Source organism: Panthera onca, chromosome D2 (assembly GCF_046562875.1).
Source record: "Panthera onca isolate mPanOnc1 chromosome D2, mPanOnc1 haplotype 2, whole genome shotgun sequence".
NCBI lineage: Eukaryota > Metazoa > Chordata > Mammalia > Carnivora > Felidae > Panthera > Panthera onca.
In genome coordinates, this window is record NC_138349.1 from 33,132,290 (window position 1) to 33,150,815 (window position 18,526).

The window sequence follows — 18,526 nt, forward strand, 5'->3', positions numbered from 1 at the left end:
TGGCCTGTATGATGACATCTGAACAAAGAGAAGGCCATGGATGGCTGGAGAAGAGAATTCTAGACAGAAGCCCTGCTGTGAGGCCCTGAGGCAGGAGCAGGGCCAGTGTGGGGTAGGGGTGGGGGAACAGTAGGAGGATATGAGGTCAGACAGGGAGTTGGGTTATTCTGTGAGTGGCCTGGTGAGCGTTTGGACTTCAGCCTTACTTGGAGTGCAGACCCAGCTGACAGCGGGGAACCTGGTCTGGTCTGGCGTGGAGAATGCACTGAAAGGCCAGGGTGGCAGGGAGCCCAGTTACAAGGCAGGTAGCAGGCTGGGAACTCAAGTTTTTGTCCTCAACTTAGGGCTCTTTCCACTCGCTTAGCCCTTGGCCCACCCCGGACTGGACGTCTGAAATGAAGGTCAGAACCTACGGCGAACTCGAACTCCGAACTCCCGTCTGGAGGAAAGGTTTCTAGGAAAGTTGTGAAGTCCAGTCACAACATCGTGCGATGGTCTCATTAGCATTAGGAAAGTTCCAGTGTGAGCTTCTGCAGCACAGGGAGCCTGGGCGGGGTTACGGTTACATCACTGACCAGCGGTGTGGCCTCGGGCGAGCCTTCTAACTTCAGGCCGGCTCACTTAGTTCATCTGTAAAATGGGGTTAATCACCCTGACTGCCCCAGCGCATCCCATGAGATCATTCGAAAGCACCTTTTAAACATCATTAGCATTCACGAGAAGCAAACGTGAAAATGCAGTGGACCTCTGAGGGCTGAGTTAGCACAGCACTTCCAAACTCATTTTCGAAAGCGCCGAGCCCGGCTTTGTCTCCGGCGCGGTGTGTGTGTCGGAACCTGCTTGGCTCGCACCTAGCACCCGCGGCGGGGCTGGGAGCGGCGGCGGCCTGCGCGGGGGAGAGGGGGGCGGGCGGGAGACGCTGCTGGGGCGGGGCTGCGGAGAACCCGGACCCCCCGACCCGCCTCGGGACTCCCCGGGCGGGCGCGCTGGGCGGGGAGCGGCCGCGGGCCGGGCGGGGCGGGGCGCCGGGGCGGAGCCGTCCCCGCCCCCGCGCGCCCCCACCCCCGCGCGCTCCCTCCTCACGCCCGCCCCAGGCTCCCGGGGCCCGCGCCGCGCGCTCTTTCTCCGACAGCTGCCGGGAGCCCAGCGCACCGCGTCCTGCACCGTCTGTGCCCTCGGGTCGCCCCGCCATGACCAGCCAGCAGATAGTCCTCCAGGGCCCGGGACCATGGGGCTTCCGCCTCGTGGGGGGCAAGGACTTCGAGCAACCCCTGACCATTTCCCGGGTAAGAGCGCTCGGGACGCTCAGGGAGCGGGGAGCACCGAGCTGGGGAGCGGCGGACCCGGAGGGGATCTGGGGGAGGGGGTCCGGGGTCCCGCGGTCGCGCTGCCTGGAGACCAATGTTAGGGAGCCCGGGCCCGAGCTAGCACGGCCGGTCGCATCCAGGTGCGCCTCGCGCCAAGCGCTCCCCGTGCGTCTGGGGCCTCCGCCCCTTCCCCGCCGCTGTGCTCCCGGGCGAGGCGAACGGGCGGCGGCCGGGCGCGCACTGCCGGTGTCAGCGCGCGCCAGAGAGGGGGCAGTTTTCGTTCTTTCGCCACCGAAGCGCGGCCCGGCGTGTGGGCGCGCCTTGTCCACGCGCGAGGGCGTGAGAGTCGCCGCAGCTACCGCACGCTGGCAGGTATCCCGTCCCAGTTCTTCACAAGTCGCCCGAGTGGCTGAAAGTAGATTGGAAGCAGCTGGAAAGACCTGGAAGTGAGGTGGAGTAGGTGGGAAGTTTGCCCGGGGCAGGTGTGATGAATTTCTGAAACAACTGGTTTTCCACTCTTTGGACTTAACTCCGTGGCCAGGTCTCCCCTCGTTCCTACCTTTTGGAGAAAGTACCGGATTTTGGAAACAAGCAAGCCCAGATAAACCCTCTTGGACATTCCCCTCCTCCTGCGGGAGATGGCCATGCCTTTTTTCTTCCTGCCGTTCCCAGGTTATCAACCGAACAGCCACTTTTGCCCAGGGATACTGGGTGGGGAGGAGTTTTCACTTTGCGTGGAGGGGGAATGCTGCTTGAAAGCTTCTTGGGCCTTTGGGAAGGCCCAGGTGTAATGGGAGACCACCAGGCCCATTACCCTGGAATAAAGCAGAAACCCTAGGGAGACTCAGACTCAGGGTTTGGAGGCCCAGGCTTAGGTCTTCTAGTCTGGACTAACTGTAATGTCCCAGCGGGAGTTGCCCTATTCACTGCCTGCATCTAAAAGGCAGCCAATAAATATTTTCCAATAAATGAAAAAGCATTCCCTGGTGTTAACACCCTGCCTAGAGGCCTGGTATTCCATTTTGGGGGCCATCTGCTTGCTGAAGCTGACCCTAAACTTGCCTCCCCAGTCATCTGAACATCTCTTTGTTCTTTGTGGGAGGATGGAGAGGGAAGGGAAGATCCCTGTGGGTGTTTTGTTTGTTTGTTTTTACTTAAATCCCTGCCTCCAGCGGCTGAAGGAATATGGTGGGGGGTGCCGGAGGCAAAGAATTGGGGGGCCTCTTCTTGGATTCTCTGCCAATCACTGTCCCGGCCATATTTCCTTCCAGGTAGGTCTAGCCCAGTGAGGTCTTCTCTGACTATCCCGTCCCCTAAAGGGGCAGGTGACTCAGATCTTAGGCCCTGTTCCCCCTTTGTTCCACCTGCTACCCTGAGGGGACTTCTTTTATTATTCTTACAGGTACATGCTGTCTTCTCAGATACCAGCCAAATTCCTCAAGTGTAGAAACTGTGCCTTCTCCTAATCTAGACCCCTGCCCCCAAGCCTGGCACAGAGCTGAACCTGACTGTACCCAGTCAGTGTTTGCAGGCTTATTAATAAATGCTTGTCCTGGGAAGGCACATTTAGACTCGCTTACCTCATAGTCCATTTGTCCTTGCCCTTTGTGTCTATAATTAACCTGTCAGCCCTTTCCACTTCTGAATTTATATATGGCATTAAACCTTTTTTTAAGAAGTGGAGGCTATATTGCCTATCTGTTAAAAGGGCAGTTACTTCCTGTCATTTTAACTGCTTTAAAAAAGTGCAAGTGGCACTGTGCAGGAATGACTATGTGGCATGGAAACCACAACACGAAATTCATTGGTTTGTACCTTCATATGTTTATTCATTTGTTTATGAGCTCGTTTACGTTTAACGAGCTTATACTGTGCAAAGCCTTGGGGTCCCAGCTATGAGAGGACACAGCTCCACTTTCAAGGTGTCCGTGGTCTAGTGAGGGAAGCTAATCTTTATAATGCCCTTGGCAGTGGCTTTGACAAGTGACAGTGACGCAGAAGAGGGGACGTTCTCATGCTCTCCGTTATACAGTTGTTTCTTCGTGTCATTATTTCTACATGGGATAAAAGATGTGTCTCCTCACCTCCTGGGGATGAGAAAGTCATCCTCAAGGGGCCCTGAGGTGGTCGTCTGAGATCTTATGGTGGTCTGGTTTCTACTTCTTACTTGAGTTGTACCTGGCGGTGAGCCTTCTTACATTTTTGTCTCTGAGATGGGGGTAACCCCGCCGTCGGCTGCCCGTTGAGGAGCGTGAGAGTGCTCAGGGAACAGGAGAGGGGAGGTGTGAGCACTGACAGAGACACACGCCTTCTGGCTGGCCGGCAGGTGCACTGCATTTATCATCTGGGGCAGACACACTTTGCTGGTATGGTTTTATACACATAGACTTTGAGTCTCCACGCCAAAGCAAACCATAAAATTAGGCCAGGAGAGGAGTACCTTTCATTTGAATAAATGCGTTTGCTTTCTCTGGCGTGAATTATTCTGGTATTGGCTCCAGTCTTTTGTGAAGCGACTAAAGCTTCCGGATATAACTGTAATCTTGCATGCTTGAAAGGGGTTCTTTTTCTTTTTTGTAATTAAAAAAAGTCATAAAATATAAATGCATTGGAAACAATTATAAAGTAAATACCTGTATAGTCCCCCACTCAGGACAAGAACTAGAACATTGCCTGCTCTCCAGAAGTGCACCAGACATAATCCTATCTTGACATATGGTAATCACCTCCTTGTTTTTTTTTCTTTATAGTTTTACCACCTAAATATGTTTCCTGAACACCATAGCTTAAGTTTACCTGTTTCTGAGCGGAATCATACAGAACACATTGTGTGTGTAGTTCTTTTACTCCTCATTGTTTATTTGTATTATTGTGATGAACTTAAAATTTCAATCCAGGTTTTCAACTTTAAATTTTTTTTTTCAACGGTTTTTATTTATTTTTGGGACAGAGAGAGACAGAGCATGAACGGGGGAGGGGCAGAGAGAGAGGGAGACACAGAATCGGAATCAGGCTCCAGGCTCTGAGCCATCAGCCCAGAGCCTGACGCGGGGCTCGAACTCACGGACCGCGAGATCGTGACCTGGCTGAAGTCGGACGCTTAACCGACTGCGCCACCCAGGCGCCCCCAGGTTTTCAACTTTAAATGGGCATGAACAACTTGCTTCCTCTTCCCAGTTTCTACCCCAAGGCCCCTACTGTGGACTCCGTGATGCTCTAGCCACGTATTTGCCTCTGTCCTCTGAGATTTTTTTCTCTGTCACTTCCTGCTCCAAATCTACAGTTGTCTCTCCTTAAGGTTTTTTTTTCCCCCCATATCAATATCTTATTTCCTCTAGTTGCTTTCAAGGGAAGCCTTCAGAGAATCCACACCCAGACCGAAATTGCTGCCCAATTTATGTTGACTGTTTTTCTGTCCCAGCAACTGACAAAAGACAGGAAAGGGTGGGGCCAGAGATAAGGGGGTGCTCTTGGTGGGAGGAGCTGTTATTTGCCTCTTGAGTAAGCCTTTGCTAAGAGCAGTGTGGTTTTATGGGGAATGCTGTACCCTTTGCTCGGGTGTCCTAAAGGAAGCTCAATGATGGATACTTGGTAGCCAGAGGGTCTTTTCTGATTTTTAGGAGTGTTCTTTTCAGACTGAAGTAGATTTACATCATGTCCTAAGGGTCGAAAGAGCAGGGCCTGTCAAATTGTGAAAGGCAAGAAGTGTCCATAAAGGCTCACTATATTTTTATAGCCCTTGCCCTGCACCCCTCCTCACCTGGGAAATACTAGCTGCTCCAGCTGACCATGGTTGATCGAAGGCGAGAGGAGGAAGAGGGTCAAAGGGAAAAGCACTTAAGTGCTTTCAATAATTTTTTTTTTAAGTAATCTCTACGCCCAGGGTGGGACTCAGATTGACAACCCTGAGGTCAAGAGTCAGTCACATGCTCTTACTGAGCCCGCCAGGTGCCCCTGGAATAGCACTTAAGCGAGTGCTTGAGCCTACTGGCAGGAAATTCACCAAGCAGTGTTGGGACCTTCTGATCAAATACTCTGCCCTTGCCCAACCTTCTGCATGCCAGGATTTGTCTTTAAAGAGGAGAGGGGGAGAAGAATGACGTTCAGGTATTGTAGCGCGGCAAAGGACCAAGAGGAGATTATCACCTAACCGCTGAGGTCACACTCTCCTTGGCTCATCAGGACTGGGAAAAGCACCAAGCAGTTGCTTTTGTGCAGAGAGCAGGGACTGGCGGCTCCTTCCCGAGGATGCCACCCCATTGTTCCACAGAGAGCTTTGCTTTAGGTAATTTGTTTGAATTTACATAATTTTACATTGACTGAACTACTTCCTTGTAAAGAAGAGGGTAGAAATTGGTTAAAAATGAGCAAAGGTGGCTATGTCAGAAAATCAATTTTTAGAGGATGATTTGACTTCCAGTGTGTCTCAGGAAAGCCTGGGGAAAACTGCCAGAACGTCTGTATGGTACCTGGTAACATGTCCAGGGCGGAGACTCAGGCTGAGCTCCTCTCCAGTCCTGAGCACCACACTGGGTGACCCTGGGCACATTGTTCACCTTCTCTGTGGTTCAGTTATCTGTAAAGATAAAATAACAAACCAGCAAACCCACTGGTTTTGTACCCTTTGAACACGAGGGCCTACTTCTTCGCTGTTAAGAAATGTTTCAGCTTTAGGCAATATGGTATTGGTTGTACCTTCGACTATGAGTTGATTAAGAAAATGCATTCTGAATTCAGAAGTGTTTTCAGATGATTCTGTGTTGTGTTATTCATCCGTAATTATCTGTGTTCAGATGACTCTTGTGTTAATCATGAGATTGGTCTGGCTTCAAAGCCCACAGCCTTAGTCTCTATCTCATAATAATCATTTTAACAGTGGCTAACGTTTCTTGAATGCCCACTCTGTGCTAGGTGTGCACTTTCATTATCTTCTGTGTTCCCCACAACCCATGACACAGAGACACAGGACGCTCCGGCAGTAAATTGCAAAGCTGGGATTTGAAACGAGGCAGACTGGCTCCCAGGCTAGCTTTAACCACTGTGTTCTGCCTCTGGATGATCCCTGTCAATATTTCATTGGTGGGAATCTTGGCACATAACTCAGCTCCAAGAAGTGCTAATGGTGGTACAGGTACAATGTAAGGGGTAGGGAGGACCCTCCTGGGCTCCTCACCCCAGAGCCTATCATACCCATGAGAGTTGGCCGTGGTGACCTTAGCTGTTTTGTGGCCTTAGCCCAGGTGCTCCTGGAGCTCAGAGCATCCCAGAGACCAGCACTTCCCCTCCCTAATCCCCGGAAAAGCCAGAAGCCATGGCCCCACCTGCGAGAATTGACAGTCCAGCTGTGGGATTCCATGACCACGTGGCCAGTGGAGAACAGAAGCACAGAGGATTTGAAGGATTAGAGAGAAGCCTGCCAGGGTGGGTAGGAGGGGATTTGGGGGCAGTTTTTGTGTCAAATGAAGATGACTAGGGATAAACAGATCCACGTTGCTCAGCCACTCATGGGCCTGGAAAGTGGCAGCCAAGCCAAGGCCAAAATGAAACATACCCATGAAAGCCTAAGGGAGAAGAAGGTTATTTCTGTATGGCACTTAGCACCCTGTGTGATTGTCGATGTCGTTAGCCTCATCGTGGGTGAACTGGAATGCTCCTCCATAATTGAGGCCTGCGGTGTGCTTTCACGTACGTGGTACACTGCCTTCTGGGCAAATTCCATAAACCTTTGAAATGATTTCCTGAAGAACACTATGGTCTTGAAGGAGCCTGGGTTCTTGACCAAGGACTGAGAGCCCAGTTTTTATAGATTGGACTACTCATATTACCACGTGAGACCGTAAGGACACAGGTATGACCTACAGAAGATAAAGATGTCTGAAATGCATATGGATAGATTAAATTCAGATAGGGCCACAAGGTTTTACATCCATTTCTTTTCTTTTTTTTAAATTTTTTTTAATGTTTTGTGTTATTTTTGAGAGACAGAGAGAGACAGAGCTTGAGCGAGGGAGGAGCAGAGAGGGAGGGAGACACAGAATCCAAAGCAGGCTCCAGGCCCCAGGCCCCGAGCACAGAGCCCGATGCGGGGCTCGGGCCCACAAACGCGAGATCATGACCTGAGCCAAAGATGGTTGCTCAACCGACTGAACCACCCAGACGCCCCAACATCCATTTCTTTTTTATTTATTTATTTAAAAAAAAAATTTTTTTTAACGTTTATTTATTTTTGAGACAGAGAGAGACAGAGCATGAACGGGGGAGGAGCAGAGAGAGAGGGAGACACAGAATCAGAAGCAGGCTCCAGGCTCCGGGCCATCAGCCCAGAGCCCGACGCGGGGCTCGAACTCACGGACCGTGAGATCGTGACCTGAGCTGAAGTCGGACACTCAACCGACTGAGCCACCCAGGCGCCCCATCCATTTCTTTTTTAAATGAATTGTAAAAAATACTCATGCTTCTGAAGCTGAACCCATACCCATACCCTATGACCAACAATTCTGATAGTTAAATACTCCATAGAATTGTGTCCATATGGGCAGCAAGATACATCAAGAGTTTTCAAAGCGGCACTATTCACGGTAGCCCCAAACTTGAATAATTCCAGTGTCTAGCAACAATAGGATGGATAAACAACTAGTAGTAGAGTTAGAGGACATAAAACACCACCAGCAGTTGTATGAATTGCAACTCTGCACAATGACATGAAAGAAACATGTAAAAGGGAAAATACTATGTGATTTCAGTTATGTAAAATTAGGCAAAATTAATCCATGGTGTTAGGAGTCAGGGTCAGGTTAGCAATGGGAAGGCGGTAGGAGGGGCCTTCAGAAGTTCAGTTTGGTTTCTTTACCTAGTGCTGGGTTCGTGGGTGCCCTCTCTGTGTGAGACTCTATCCAGCTGTGTGTTTATGATTTGTGCACTCTTCTATATGTGTGTTACACTTCAATTAAAAGTTTCTATAAAAACTTGCATGCTTGGGGCATCTGGGTGGCTCAGCTGGTTAAGCATCTGACTTCAGCTCAAGTCATGATCTCATGGCTGGTGAGTTCAAGCCCCACATCGGGCTCTGTGCCGACAGCTCTAAGCCTGGATCCTGCTTCGGAGTCTGTGTCTCCCTGTCTCTCAGCCCCTCCCCCACTCACACTCTGTGTCTCTCTCCCTCAAGAATAAGTAAACATTAAAAAAAAAAACTTTCATGCTTGTTATAAAAAAAATTAAATAACGTAACAATGTGGAATGCATAAGGTTAAGATCCCTCCCCACACCCTTCCCCAGTCCTGCTTCCCAGAGGTAAATAAACTCTTGACAGTTTGCTGCAAAACTTTTCAGACTTTTCTCTATTCGTGTAACATTTTTAACATCAATGTGCCATGTCATAGTAACTTACATGTCACGTAGACATCATTGCTTTGTACCTTCTGCCTTATTTTTACTGCAGCAAATCAAAAGTTAAAGACATCTTGATGTCATGGTGAAATGTAGTCTCAGAATCAGCCTGCTCTGGGCTCAAACTCTGTCTTGTTCACTTACTAGCTCTGTGTCCTTCGGCAGGGATAGCCCCTGAAACTTCAGTGTCTTCACTTGTAAGGTAGGGATAATAGTAATTGTCTTCAAAAGACTATGGTGGGGATTAAGGTGATGTGTATAGAGAGGCCAGCACCATAGTGAACGCCTAGAAGGCATCAGAACGCAGTGCTATTAGATAAATACCAGTGGTGATCTGTGTATTGAGTGCTTATTATAGGCCAGACATTGTTCTAAACTTTTGACACCTGTAATGTCATTTAATCCTCCCAACAAACTAATGAGGTTGCTGCTATTATAAATTCCATTTGATAAGTAAAGAAGCTGAGCTATAGAGAGCACCTTGCCCAAGGTCATGTGGTTAGTCGATGGTTGGGCTTTGGGTTATGGATGGTAATTATTGGAGCGATTTAGAAACACATGGGGTTCATAAAGGCTTGTTTGTGAGATTCGGTGATTTCTTGATAAATTAGGGTGTTCTATTTTTTTTAACTCCTTTTTAATTTTATTCCTACCTAAGAAATAGTGTTTGGTCTTTCAGACTAGGAGAGCAGTCTCTGAGTTGTCCTTCCTCAGTGTAATAGCTTCCTTCACACTAACCATGAAGTAAAGCTGAATTAAGGCACAACTCATCTACAAGCACCCAAACCCTACTCTATTGCCTCATTTTGTTGAGAAAATGGTTACAGTGTAACATTTTGAAACTTTCTTGAGGATTTTCAGGGGAACCTGTATAAGCAAGCTCATACAGCTTCTGTGACTATAATGTAGCTTCAAAGTGTGGGCCATACCTGGGCCCACAAAGAAATTGAGTTAAAAGTACGACTTGAGAGTTCAAATTCCACATCTAAATGGCATACTGCAGGGAAGCCTGGGTGGTTCAGTCGGTTAAGCATCCAACTTCGACTCAAGTCATGATCTCACAGTTTGTGAGTTCAAATCAGGCTTCTGCTGTCAGCGCAGAGCCCACTTCGGATCCTCTGTCCCCCTTTCTCTCTGCCCCTCCCCTGCTCATGCATATTCTCTCTCTCTCAAAAACAAACAAACAAATAAATAAATAAATGGCATACTGCAGGGTTGGGTGCTGTTCTGTTGCCCACCTCAGAATCTTTTAAATTTATACCCTACTTTGATACAGCCATTAAATCCGTGGAGGTTGACCCTAACGATACATGGCACTGAGACTGAACTTGAATTCCAAATTTCCTTATTCCAGTCTTCTTTTATATAATGCTGAATTATATCATTTATGCTATCTCACCTACTCATAAGAAGAATTTAAGGTGATTTACAGCACACATTTACAATATTTCAACATAACACACATCATACGGTTTAAAATAAAATTGGACCATAGAAGAGGAAAGAGATGTGCCAGACCTTTAAATCAGATGGTTTCTCTAATTGCATATCACACTGAGCTGTAAGGGTTCTGGCCAAGGCAAAATAGCAACCATGTTGAGTGATTCAGCATCTGGAATGAAATTACTTCTACAAAATGAAGTTTGCATATCACCTTCAAGGGTGTTGACCAGCATGATGGAAGCAATACACACACACACACACACACACACACACACACACACACACACATACACACACGTGTGTGTGTGTCTGTGTGTATAAAGATTTTATCTTCAAAAAAAATTTTTTAACATTCATTTTTGAGAGGCAGAGTGTGAGTGGGGGAGGGGCAGAGAGAGAGGGAGGCACAGAATCTGGAGCAGGCTCCAGGCTCTGAGCTGTCAGCACAGAGCCCAACGGGGGGCCCGAACTCACGGATAGCAAGATCATGTCCTGAGCTGAAGATGGACACTTAACCGACTGAGCCACCCAGGCGCCCCATTTAAAGATTTTATTTATAAATAATCTCTACACCCAACATGGGGCTCGAACTCAAAACCCCGAGATCGAGAATCACACACTATACGGACTGAGCCAGCCAGGCACCCCTATACATATGTATGCATGTGGTGCACATATATGTATCATGTGTGTGTGTGTGTATATATATATATGTGTGTATATATATATATATATATATATATATATATATATATATCACGGTATGTATATATTTATATTCTGTTTCAGTAAGAGATAGAGAAATACTCTTCTCATGGATGTTTCTTTCAAGGGCCTTTTGTGTATCTTAATAGGAGTGTAAGCCCTTGAGGTTGTTTCTGGAGGAAGATTTTAGGGTCTGAGTATTTTTTGCTTACCTTGTAACTTCAGGGAGAGAGCTTTAGGGGAAGGGGTAATCAAACCCATGTTTCCAAACCTGATGAGCATCAACATTTTCTGGGAAGCTTTACAAAATGTATAGATTCCCCAGGGGATCTGATGACTGGCCTGCCTGGGAACAATTGCATCATCCTTGCAAATATCAGAGTTTTCCTGAGTTCTTGGTAACATGGCTCCATTTCTGGCCTGAGGTGTAGATACCAGTTCCAAGGGGCAAGGTTAACCGTGTTCTGTGAACATTCAGGAAATTACCCTATATTCCTGTCCACAGGTGAAAGAACCTTCTGAATAGAGATAATTTTTTTCCTTAGGGAAAAAAAGCTCTGCATCAGAACTGTTTAAACTATTTGGTGACTAGTTAAAATCGCTTTCTCTGTCAAAAGGGTAATAATTCAGTTTGTCATCCAGGCTGGAACACTGCTAAAAGTGAAATGGAGTGCTTTTGATAATTAAGCTGGGAAAATAGGTTAGTGTCCTGAGCCAACTAGGGTGTCTCATAATCCTAGCCATAAAAGCATTTTACATTTAATTTTGCTTTACATAACTTTAAAACTAAGCCAGTGATCACACAGACACATTTGCATGAGGGGTCAGGAGGCAACATAAATGAATTTTGACTTGAGGGTGAGGTAGTGAGAAAACTATTAGGTAGCTGCAAGAGTGGTTGGAGGTTTCTGTCTGTTAGTGCACACTCCATGGAGCTGTGAGTTTTCTGATAAGTGGCAACTGGTACCGTGTTTCTGTGTCGGGGGCGATAGAGCGTGGCGGGGGGGAGGCTGTGCCGAATGGAGAGCTCATGCCTGATCTAAGGGGGCAGAGGCTTCTCAGCCAGTGCTGATTGTTTAGGTCCAGAATTGCCAGATTTCTCACAAGGAGCTGAGAATGTAGAGTTTTGTGTGAAATTTACCAATATATAAATATTGGCGAGTTTTCCATTGTTCGTCAAAGTAGTCTTTTTAGAAAACAGCAGGGTTCTTACAGCCTGGTCCGTGTTTACGTCTCCAGCATCATCCCCTTTCTCTCCCTTTACCAGTCCACATGCTGTGCCTGTAACTTGCATGCTCTTTCCTGCCTCCTGTAGTGCCTTTACACAGTTTTAAGCAATACCTCCTCTTGGGAGTCTTCCCTGATTCCATCCACTGGCTGTTGTATGTGCCCGTCTCCCTCAGGAGATTGTGAACTCCTTGATGGTACACACCATCTTTTTCACAGCTGCATCCAGTGCCTTGTGTGGTTCCCAGAATCTGTAAACAGTAACTTGTATTTCTGGAGCTTGACCGTGTGCTCAGCCTGAATGATTTCATGCAATCCTTGTAACAGCCTTCTGGTGTCAGGACTGTTATCACCCATGTCTCCTAGATGAAAAGAGGTGAAATATCCTGCCCAAGGACACTTAGCTTACATGTGACAGAGACACGGGACTTGAACCCTGACCGTCTGACTTCAGAAGCCACATCTTTTTTTTTTTTTTTTTTTAAGTTTACTTATTTTTGAGAGAGAGACAGAGTGTGTGTGTGTGTGTGTGTGTGTGTGTGTGTGCATGTGTTTATGTGCATGCAAGCGGGGAAGGGGCAGAGAGAGAGGGAGACAAAGGATCCGAAGCAGGCTCTGTGCTGACAGCACAGAGCCTGACGCAGGGCTTGAACTCACGAATTATGAGATCATGACCTGAGCTGAAGCTTAACTGACTGAGCCACCCAGGCACCCCTGGAAGCCACAGCTTAATCAACAAGCTACACTCTCTTTCAGAATGTACTTAAGGAATGGCTGGTGAATGCATGACCGAGAAAGAGAAGACAGGAACAGAGGAGGGATAAAATAGAAACATGCCATTATCACAGAGGAGCAAGGGTATCTTTTCACTTATGGCCAGCGGGTATGCAAAACATTCGGTTCTGTGTAACAGCTGTGTTTAGTTATTTAGATGTAAATTGAAGAAAGTGGGAGAGCTCCATCGCAGTTCTATTCTGCACCATTTAGAAGTGAAATTAAACTCCTCAAAAACCTTAAGAGCTCAGGAGTCTGGCAGCAAGGCTTTAAAGATGCATCAGGACCTTGCAGTATAGGGTGGTTGTATGGCTTGACCTCTGAGCCAAGTGTCTGCCTGGGGGCTGACGGGTGAGACAGACGTTAAGTGAATTCTGCAGAAAATGGCAGGTTGTTCATTAATGGAAATGGTTGTGCCTAAGACCATTTGTTCTCATGAAGCAAGAGTGGTGTTGTGTGGTCTCTGGGGAAGAAAGCTGGTAGAGGGTTTTTGAGGATGTCTCTTGAGCTAATGTGTCTGTTTCTTCGGAGGAGTGTACAGGATTGCTTTGTTAGACGTTGAAGCTGACTCCACTGTGAGCTGGTTCTAATGGAATTTGATGGTCAGGAGGAAATTAGAATAGACAGTGTGGGATACGGGGTTAAGTGGATAGACTCTGGAGCCCACCAGCTGCGTAGCCTCATGCAAATAGCTTTAACCCCTGTTCTTTCATTTCTTCAACTGTAAGGATGCAGGTAATACCAGTTAGCTACCTGCTAGCATGGCATGAACACTGATAGGTTAACCCTCGCCAGGTACTTAAACTGTGCCTGACACATAAGAAGCATGTATGAACTGTTGGCTGTTACGATTATGATGAACAGTGTCGGGAGGATGGGAGCTCATCATTCAGGATGGAGACCAACCAGGGTTGTAGACACGGGTCTTCTCCCAGTGCCATGTTCTGATTTGGGTATTTTACTAGGGCGGGGTCACCGGGCCCAGCCCAGTACAGAGCAGCAGAGATGCTTGTCCTGGGGCGGAGACGCCCCAGAAGTTTGTGACACCAGTTCCTTGTGCAGGAGGCTAAGGCAGAGGAGTCTTCTTAAATCTGGGTTTCTCTTTGGCTCTGGCAGTTAGGTTGGGAGCATCTCCTGTGGCATCTTGGTAAACAGAAAGGGGGTGGAATTTGGGATGAGGGGATGTGCTTTCAAGTTCAGGCTCAAGCCTTTAGCTGTGAGAACTTGAATCATTCATGGCTTCTCTGAATCTCAATTTCCTTATCTGTGAAATTGTCTTTTTTAATTTTTTTTTAAGGTGTATTAATTTTTGAGGGACAGAGACAGAGGGAAAGCAGGGGAGGGGCAGAGAGAGAAAGGGAGACACAGAACCTGAAGCAGGCTCCAGGCTCTGACCTGTCAGCACAGAGCCCGACGCGGGGCTCGAACTCACGTACTGTGAGACCTTGACCTGAGCCAAAGTCAGACGCTTAACAGACTGAGCCACCCAGGTGCCCCTTTGTGAAATTGTCATATGTTGGTGGTGAGGTCATCAAACACTAGATTGAATGTGAAAGGGCTTTGCATTGTTTAAATCCATTTTTTTTTTTTCAAAAGTAAAAGTGATCTGTTTCTCTGTGTGATCTCATCCAAGTCCCAGCTGATGATATTGTCTTATAACTTTCTGAGATTTCCCTTAGCTTCCCATCAGTTTGTCTTTAAAAAAAAAAAAAAAAAAAAAAAATCAGACCAGGAAACGGGGTGGTCAGGGCCCAGTTACTCAGACTTGGGACTCTCAAGACTGGTTCTAGCTTGTCCAGGACCTGTCGGGATGTACTTAACAGAAATGCCTCTCCCACAAGACAGTTTGAACCAATGCTGGAAATTCCAGAGTTCTTAGAAGCTGAGCATTTTAAAGTAAAAAAGAAACTTCTATTTTCATTTTCTCAAGCCTGTCCCTTCCCACCCCACCCCCATCTCATCATTTTAGTTTTGTGGGTAGTTACATTCCAGGATAGCGCTGTTGAGGGAAATGATTATTTGATTCCTTTTGAAATAGCCATTTATGAAAGGGTATAATAAAGCAACATATTATATATTTAACAACACTAGATATTTTAGATTCAGTCATTCATTGGACAAATATTTATTGACTGCGCCAGGCACTGAGGATACCACAGCACAAAAGGCAGACAAAATCCTGCCCTCACACACCTTACTGTTTAGTAGGCCCTCAGGCATTAAGTCAATAAACCCACAAAATAGATTTACAAATCTAATGTGACAAGTGTCATGAGGAAGAAAAACAGTGTGTTAGAAGGAAGGCAGGGATCTACCTTAGATTGGAGGTCAGGGAAGGCCTCTCTGAGAGTGGGTCATTTAAGTGTGACCTGAAGGAAGAGACTGAGTTAATCAGGACAGAGGTTACAGGAGATGCTAAGGCCCTGTGGTTGGAGAGAACTAAGGAAGGCCATGTAGCTAGAGCTTAGTTGGGGGGAGTGGTATGATGAAGGTGAGGAAGGAAGTGTGGTCTGCACGGACCTTGTTAGTGATTCTGGATTTTATCCTAAGGGGTCTCTTTAACGCTATTAGATTTCACACTAATAGATTTCACACTATCAGATTTTATGATAGATGGGTTCCATCAGGCTGCTCTTTCTGGAGATAGAATTTGCCGACAGAATTATTGCCAATCCCAAACAGAGTAATGCCTGGGGCCATTTTTTTTAAAGCAAGCTCTATGGCCAATGTGGGGCTTGAACTCACAACCCTGAGATCAAGAATCGCATGCTACACCAGTTGAGCAAGCTAGGCGCCCAAGGTCTCTTGCTTTTTACAAGCCAGATCTCTGGTAAATAGATGATGGGAAAGCCAGAAAGGAAGGTTAGGAGGTCACGATCCCTGCACTGGCTTCCTGCTACATTCCAGAAGAGTTTTGCCTGATAAAGTCATAGCATGTCTGAGCTGGAAGGGACCCCAAGGATCGAGTCATCCACCCCTTATTCCCTGGGGTCAGGGAACTGTTGGGAGGGATGGGCCATGACAACAGCATCGCACCAGCCATCTCAGAAGGGTCAGTGTTTTCAGATGGGTGAGGGCTGAATAGAAACTGTGGCTACTAGGGCGCCTGGGTGGCTCATTCGGTGGAGCGTCTGACTTTGGCTCGGGTCATGATCTCGCAGTTCGTGAGTTCAAGCCCCGCGTCGGGCTCTGCGCTGACCGCTCAGAGCCTGGAGCCTGCTTCAGATTCTGTGTCTCCCTCTCTCTCTGCCCCTCCCCCTCCCCCACTCACACTCTGTCTCTCTCAAAAATAAGTGAACACTGAAAAAAAAGAAAAAGAAACCATGGCTGCTGAAAACTGCATCAGCCACAGAGGCCTCCCACACAAACCTTGTGTTCTGGTTTGGTGCCTCGAAGGGCCTCTTACCCATGGTGTGGCTTTTTGGAGACACCCGGATGTTCACAGGATCTTCCACGGTGGCTCCAAGGGGAGGCAGGATGCCCTGAGCACTGGGAGTCTGGGTGTGTTGCCACCACTCTGCTCCCGGGGGACTTGGAATCCCATCAAGGAAGGTCTTTTAATATCACAAGTCATAGACCAACCCTGGGATGACAGTAGTATTTTTAGCATACCTTGGTTTAGAAAATACCTAGTAGCAAACAATTACTCTATGGTTAGTACTGCTTCCGAATGAGTTTGTACTTCATTCATTGTATTAACATCTGTAGTTCACTTGAAAAATAGCTGTACATCTGTCGGTGTGTGAAGCAGGATATTTATTCAGTCCACATGTATTGCTGCTCAGTAGGCAAATGGATTTGACAACCCATTGCAGTAATTGACTGGCTTTCCCCAAGCATGGGTGGCCCATAAATTGGGAACTGCTAGTTCAGAAGCATTGGCCTGGAGCACCCAGCGGGCTCAGTCAGAAGACCGTGTGACTCTTGACCTCAGGATTGTGAGTTTGAGCCCCACGCTGGGTGTAGAGATCACTTAAAAACAAAATCTTGAAGGGTGCCCGAGTGGCTCAGTTGGTTAAGTGTCTGATTCTTGATTTCCACTCAGGTCACGATCTCACGGTTCGTGGGATTGAGCCCCGCATCGGGCTTTGCGCTGACAGTGTGGAGCCTGCTTAAGATTCTCTATCTCCCTCTCTCTCTGCTTCTCCCCTGCTTGCTCGTGGTTGGTCGGTCTCTCAAAATAAATAAACATTTAAAAAATAAATAAAATCTTGGGAAAGAAAAAAAAGAAGCATTGGGCTGCAGAAAACCAGCCACCTATAGGAAATGATCCTAATTGTAATCAACTTCTCAGTGGGAGGAAACAGACCATGTAAGCCGCACCACCATATTTTAAAGTATTCTTTATTGCTTTTTTTTTTTAATTACGAGAATAATTCAAGATCATTGTAAAAGCCAAAAACATTATACAAATGTATAACTGTGAACAATTTTGTGTGAAGTGTTCCAATCTGTTCTGTGCATAAATAATATAAGATTTTTATAGAAATAAATAAGATGTTGCTATGCATTATGTTCTGTGTGTGTGTGTGTTTAAATGTTTATTTATTTTTGAAGGAGAGAGAGTGCAAGAAGGGGTGGGGCGGAGAGAGAGGAGACAGAGGATCTGAAACAGGCTCTGCACTGTCAGCACAGAGCCTGACGTGGGGCTCGAACTCACGAACTGTGAGATCATGACCTGAGCCGAAATCAAAAGTCAGACGCTTAACCAACTGACCCACCCAGGCATCCCTATGTGTGTGCGTGTTTTTAACATACTTGGTAACTTATTTTTTTTTTTTTTTAATTTTTTTTTCAACGTTTTTTATTTATTTTTGGGACAGAGAGAGACAGAGCATGAACGGGGGAGGGGCAGAGAGAGAGGGAGACACAGAATCGGAAACAGGCTCCAGGCTCCGAGCCATCAGCCCAGAGCCTGACGCGGGGCTCGAACTCACGGACCGCGAGATCGTGACCTGGCTGAAGTCGGACGCTTAACCGACTGCGCCACCCAGGCGCCCCATTTGGTAACTTATTTTAAGGAAGCAACAAGATTGAGTGGGAAGAACATTGGGTTTGGGTTCTGGCTCTGTAAATATACTAGTTGGATGATTAGTAATACAGTGATAAACTAGTTGGGTGATCCCAGGTAAATCACAGATCTTTCTAAGCCTCAGTGTCCTGGTCTCTAAAATAGGGACTGACATTTGTCCTCTCTTAGAAGGTTGTCGTAAGGATCCAATGACACGGTATATTGAAAAGGACTCTCTGTAAAGCATGTGTATTGCATGGATATAAAGGATTATTATTATTTAAAGTTACGATTTCAGTCCTTTTCCCCTTTGAAGTGCTCTGATCAGTGAATACTTACACCAGTGGTCATTTACTCAATGGTTTCCTTGGAGACGAATAGGAACTAACCTGCTCTTCCCTTTTTTCCAGGTCACTCCCGGAAGCAAGGCAGCAATGGCTAACCTGTGCATCGGAGATGTAATCACAGCCATCGATGGGGAAAACACCAGCAGTCTGACACACTTGGAAGCTCAGAACAAAATCAAGGGCTGCGCAGACAACATGACTCTCACGGTCACCAGGTAAGGCGTGGAAATGCTCCTTCTTCGCCTGCAGGCTGCTTGTGGGAAGGTCTACCGCACCTGTCCCAGATCCCCTCCGGCCCAAGCTCTGTGCCCTGCGGCAGGCCTGCA

General features: G+C 47.1%; 1 protein-coding gene across 1 annotated transcript in view; it reads left to right on the top strand.

Moving 5' to 3' along the window:
* Positions 1 to 1,062: 1,062 nt before the first annotated feature.
* PDLIM1 (PDZ and LIM domain 1) overlaps positions 1,063 to 18,526 on the top strand; it is a 48,968-nt gene continuing 31,504 nt past the window's right edge. Inside the window, exons 1-2 of the mRNA XM_078434617.2 lie at positions 1,063 to 1,286; positions 18,264 to 18,415. Coding sequence (XP_078290743.1) covers positions 1,191 to 1,286; positions 18,264 to 18,415 — 248 coding nt within the window. The 5' untranslated portion in view covers positions 1,063 to 1,190. The remainder of the gene's footprint in view (positions 1,287 to 18,263; positions 18,416 to 18,526) is intronic.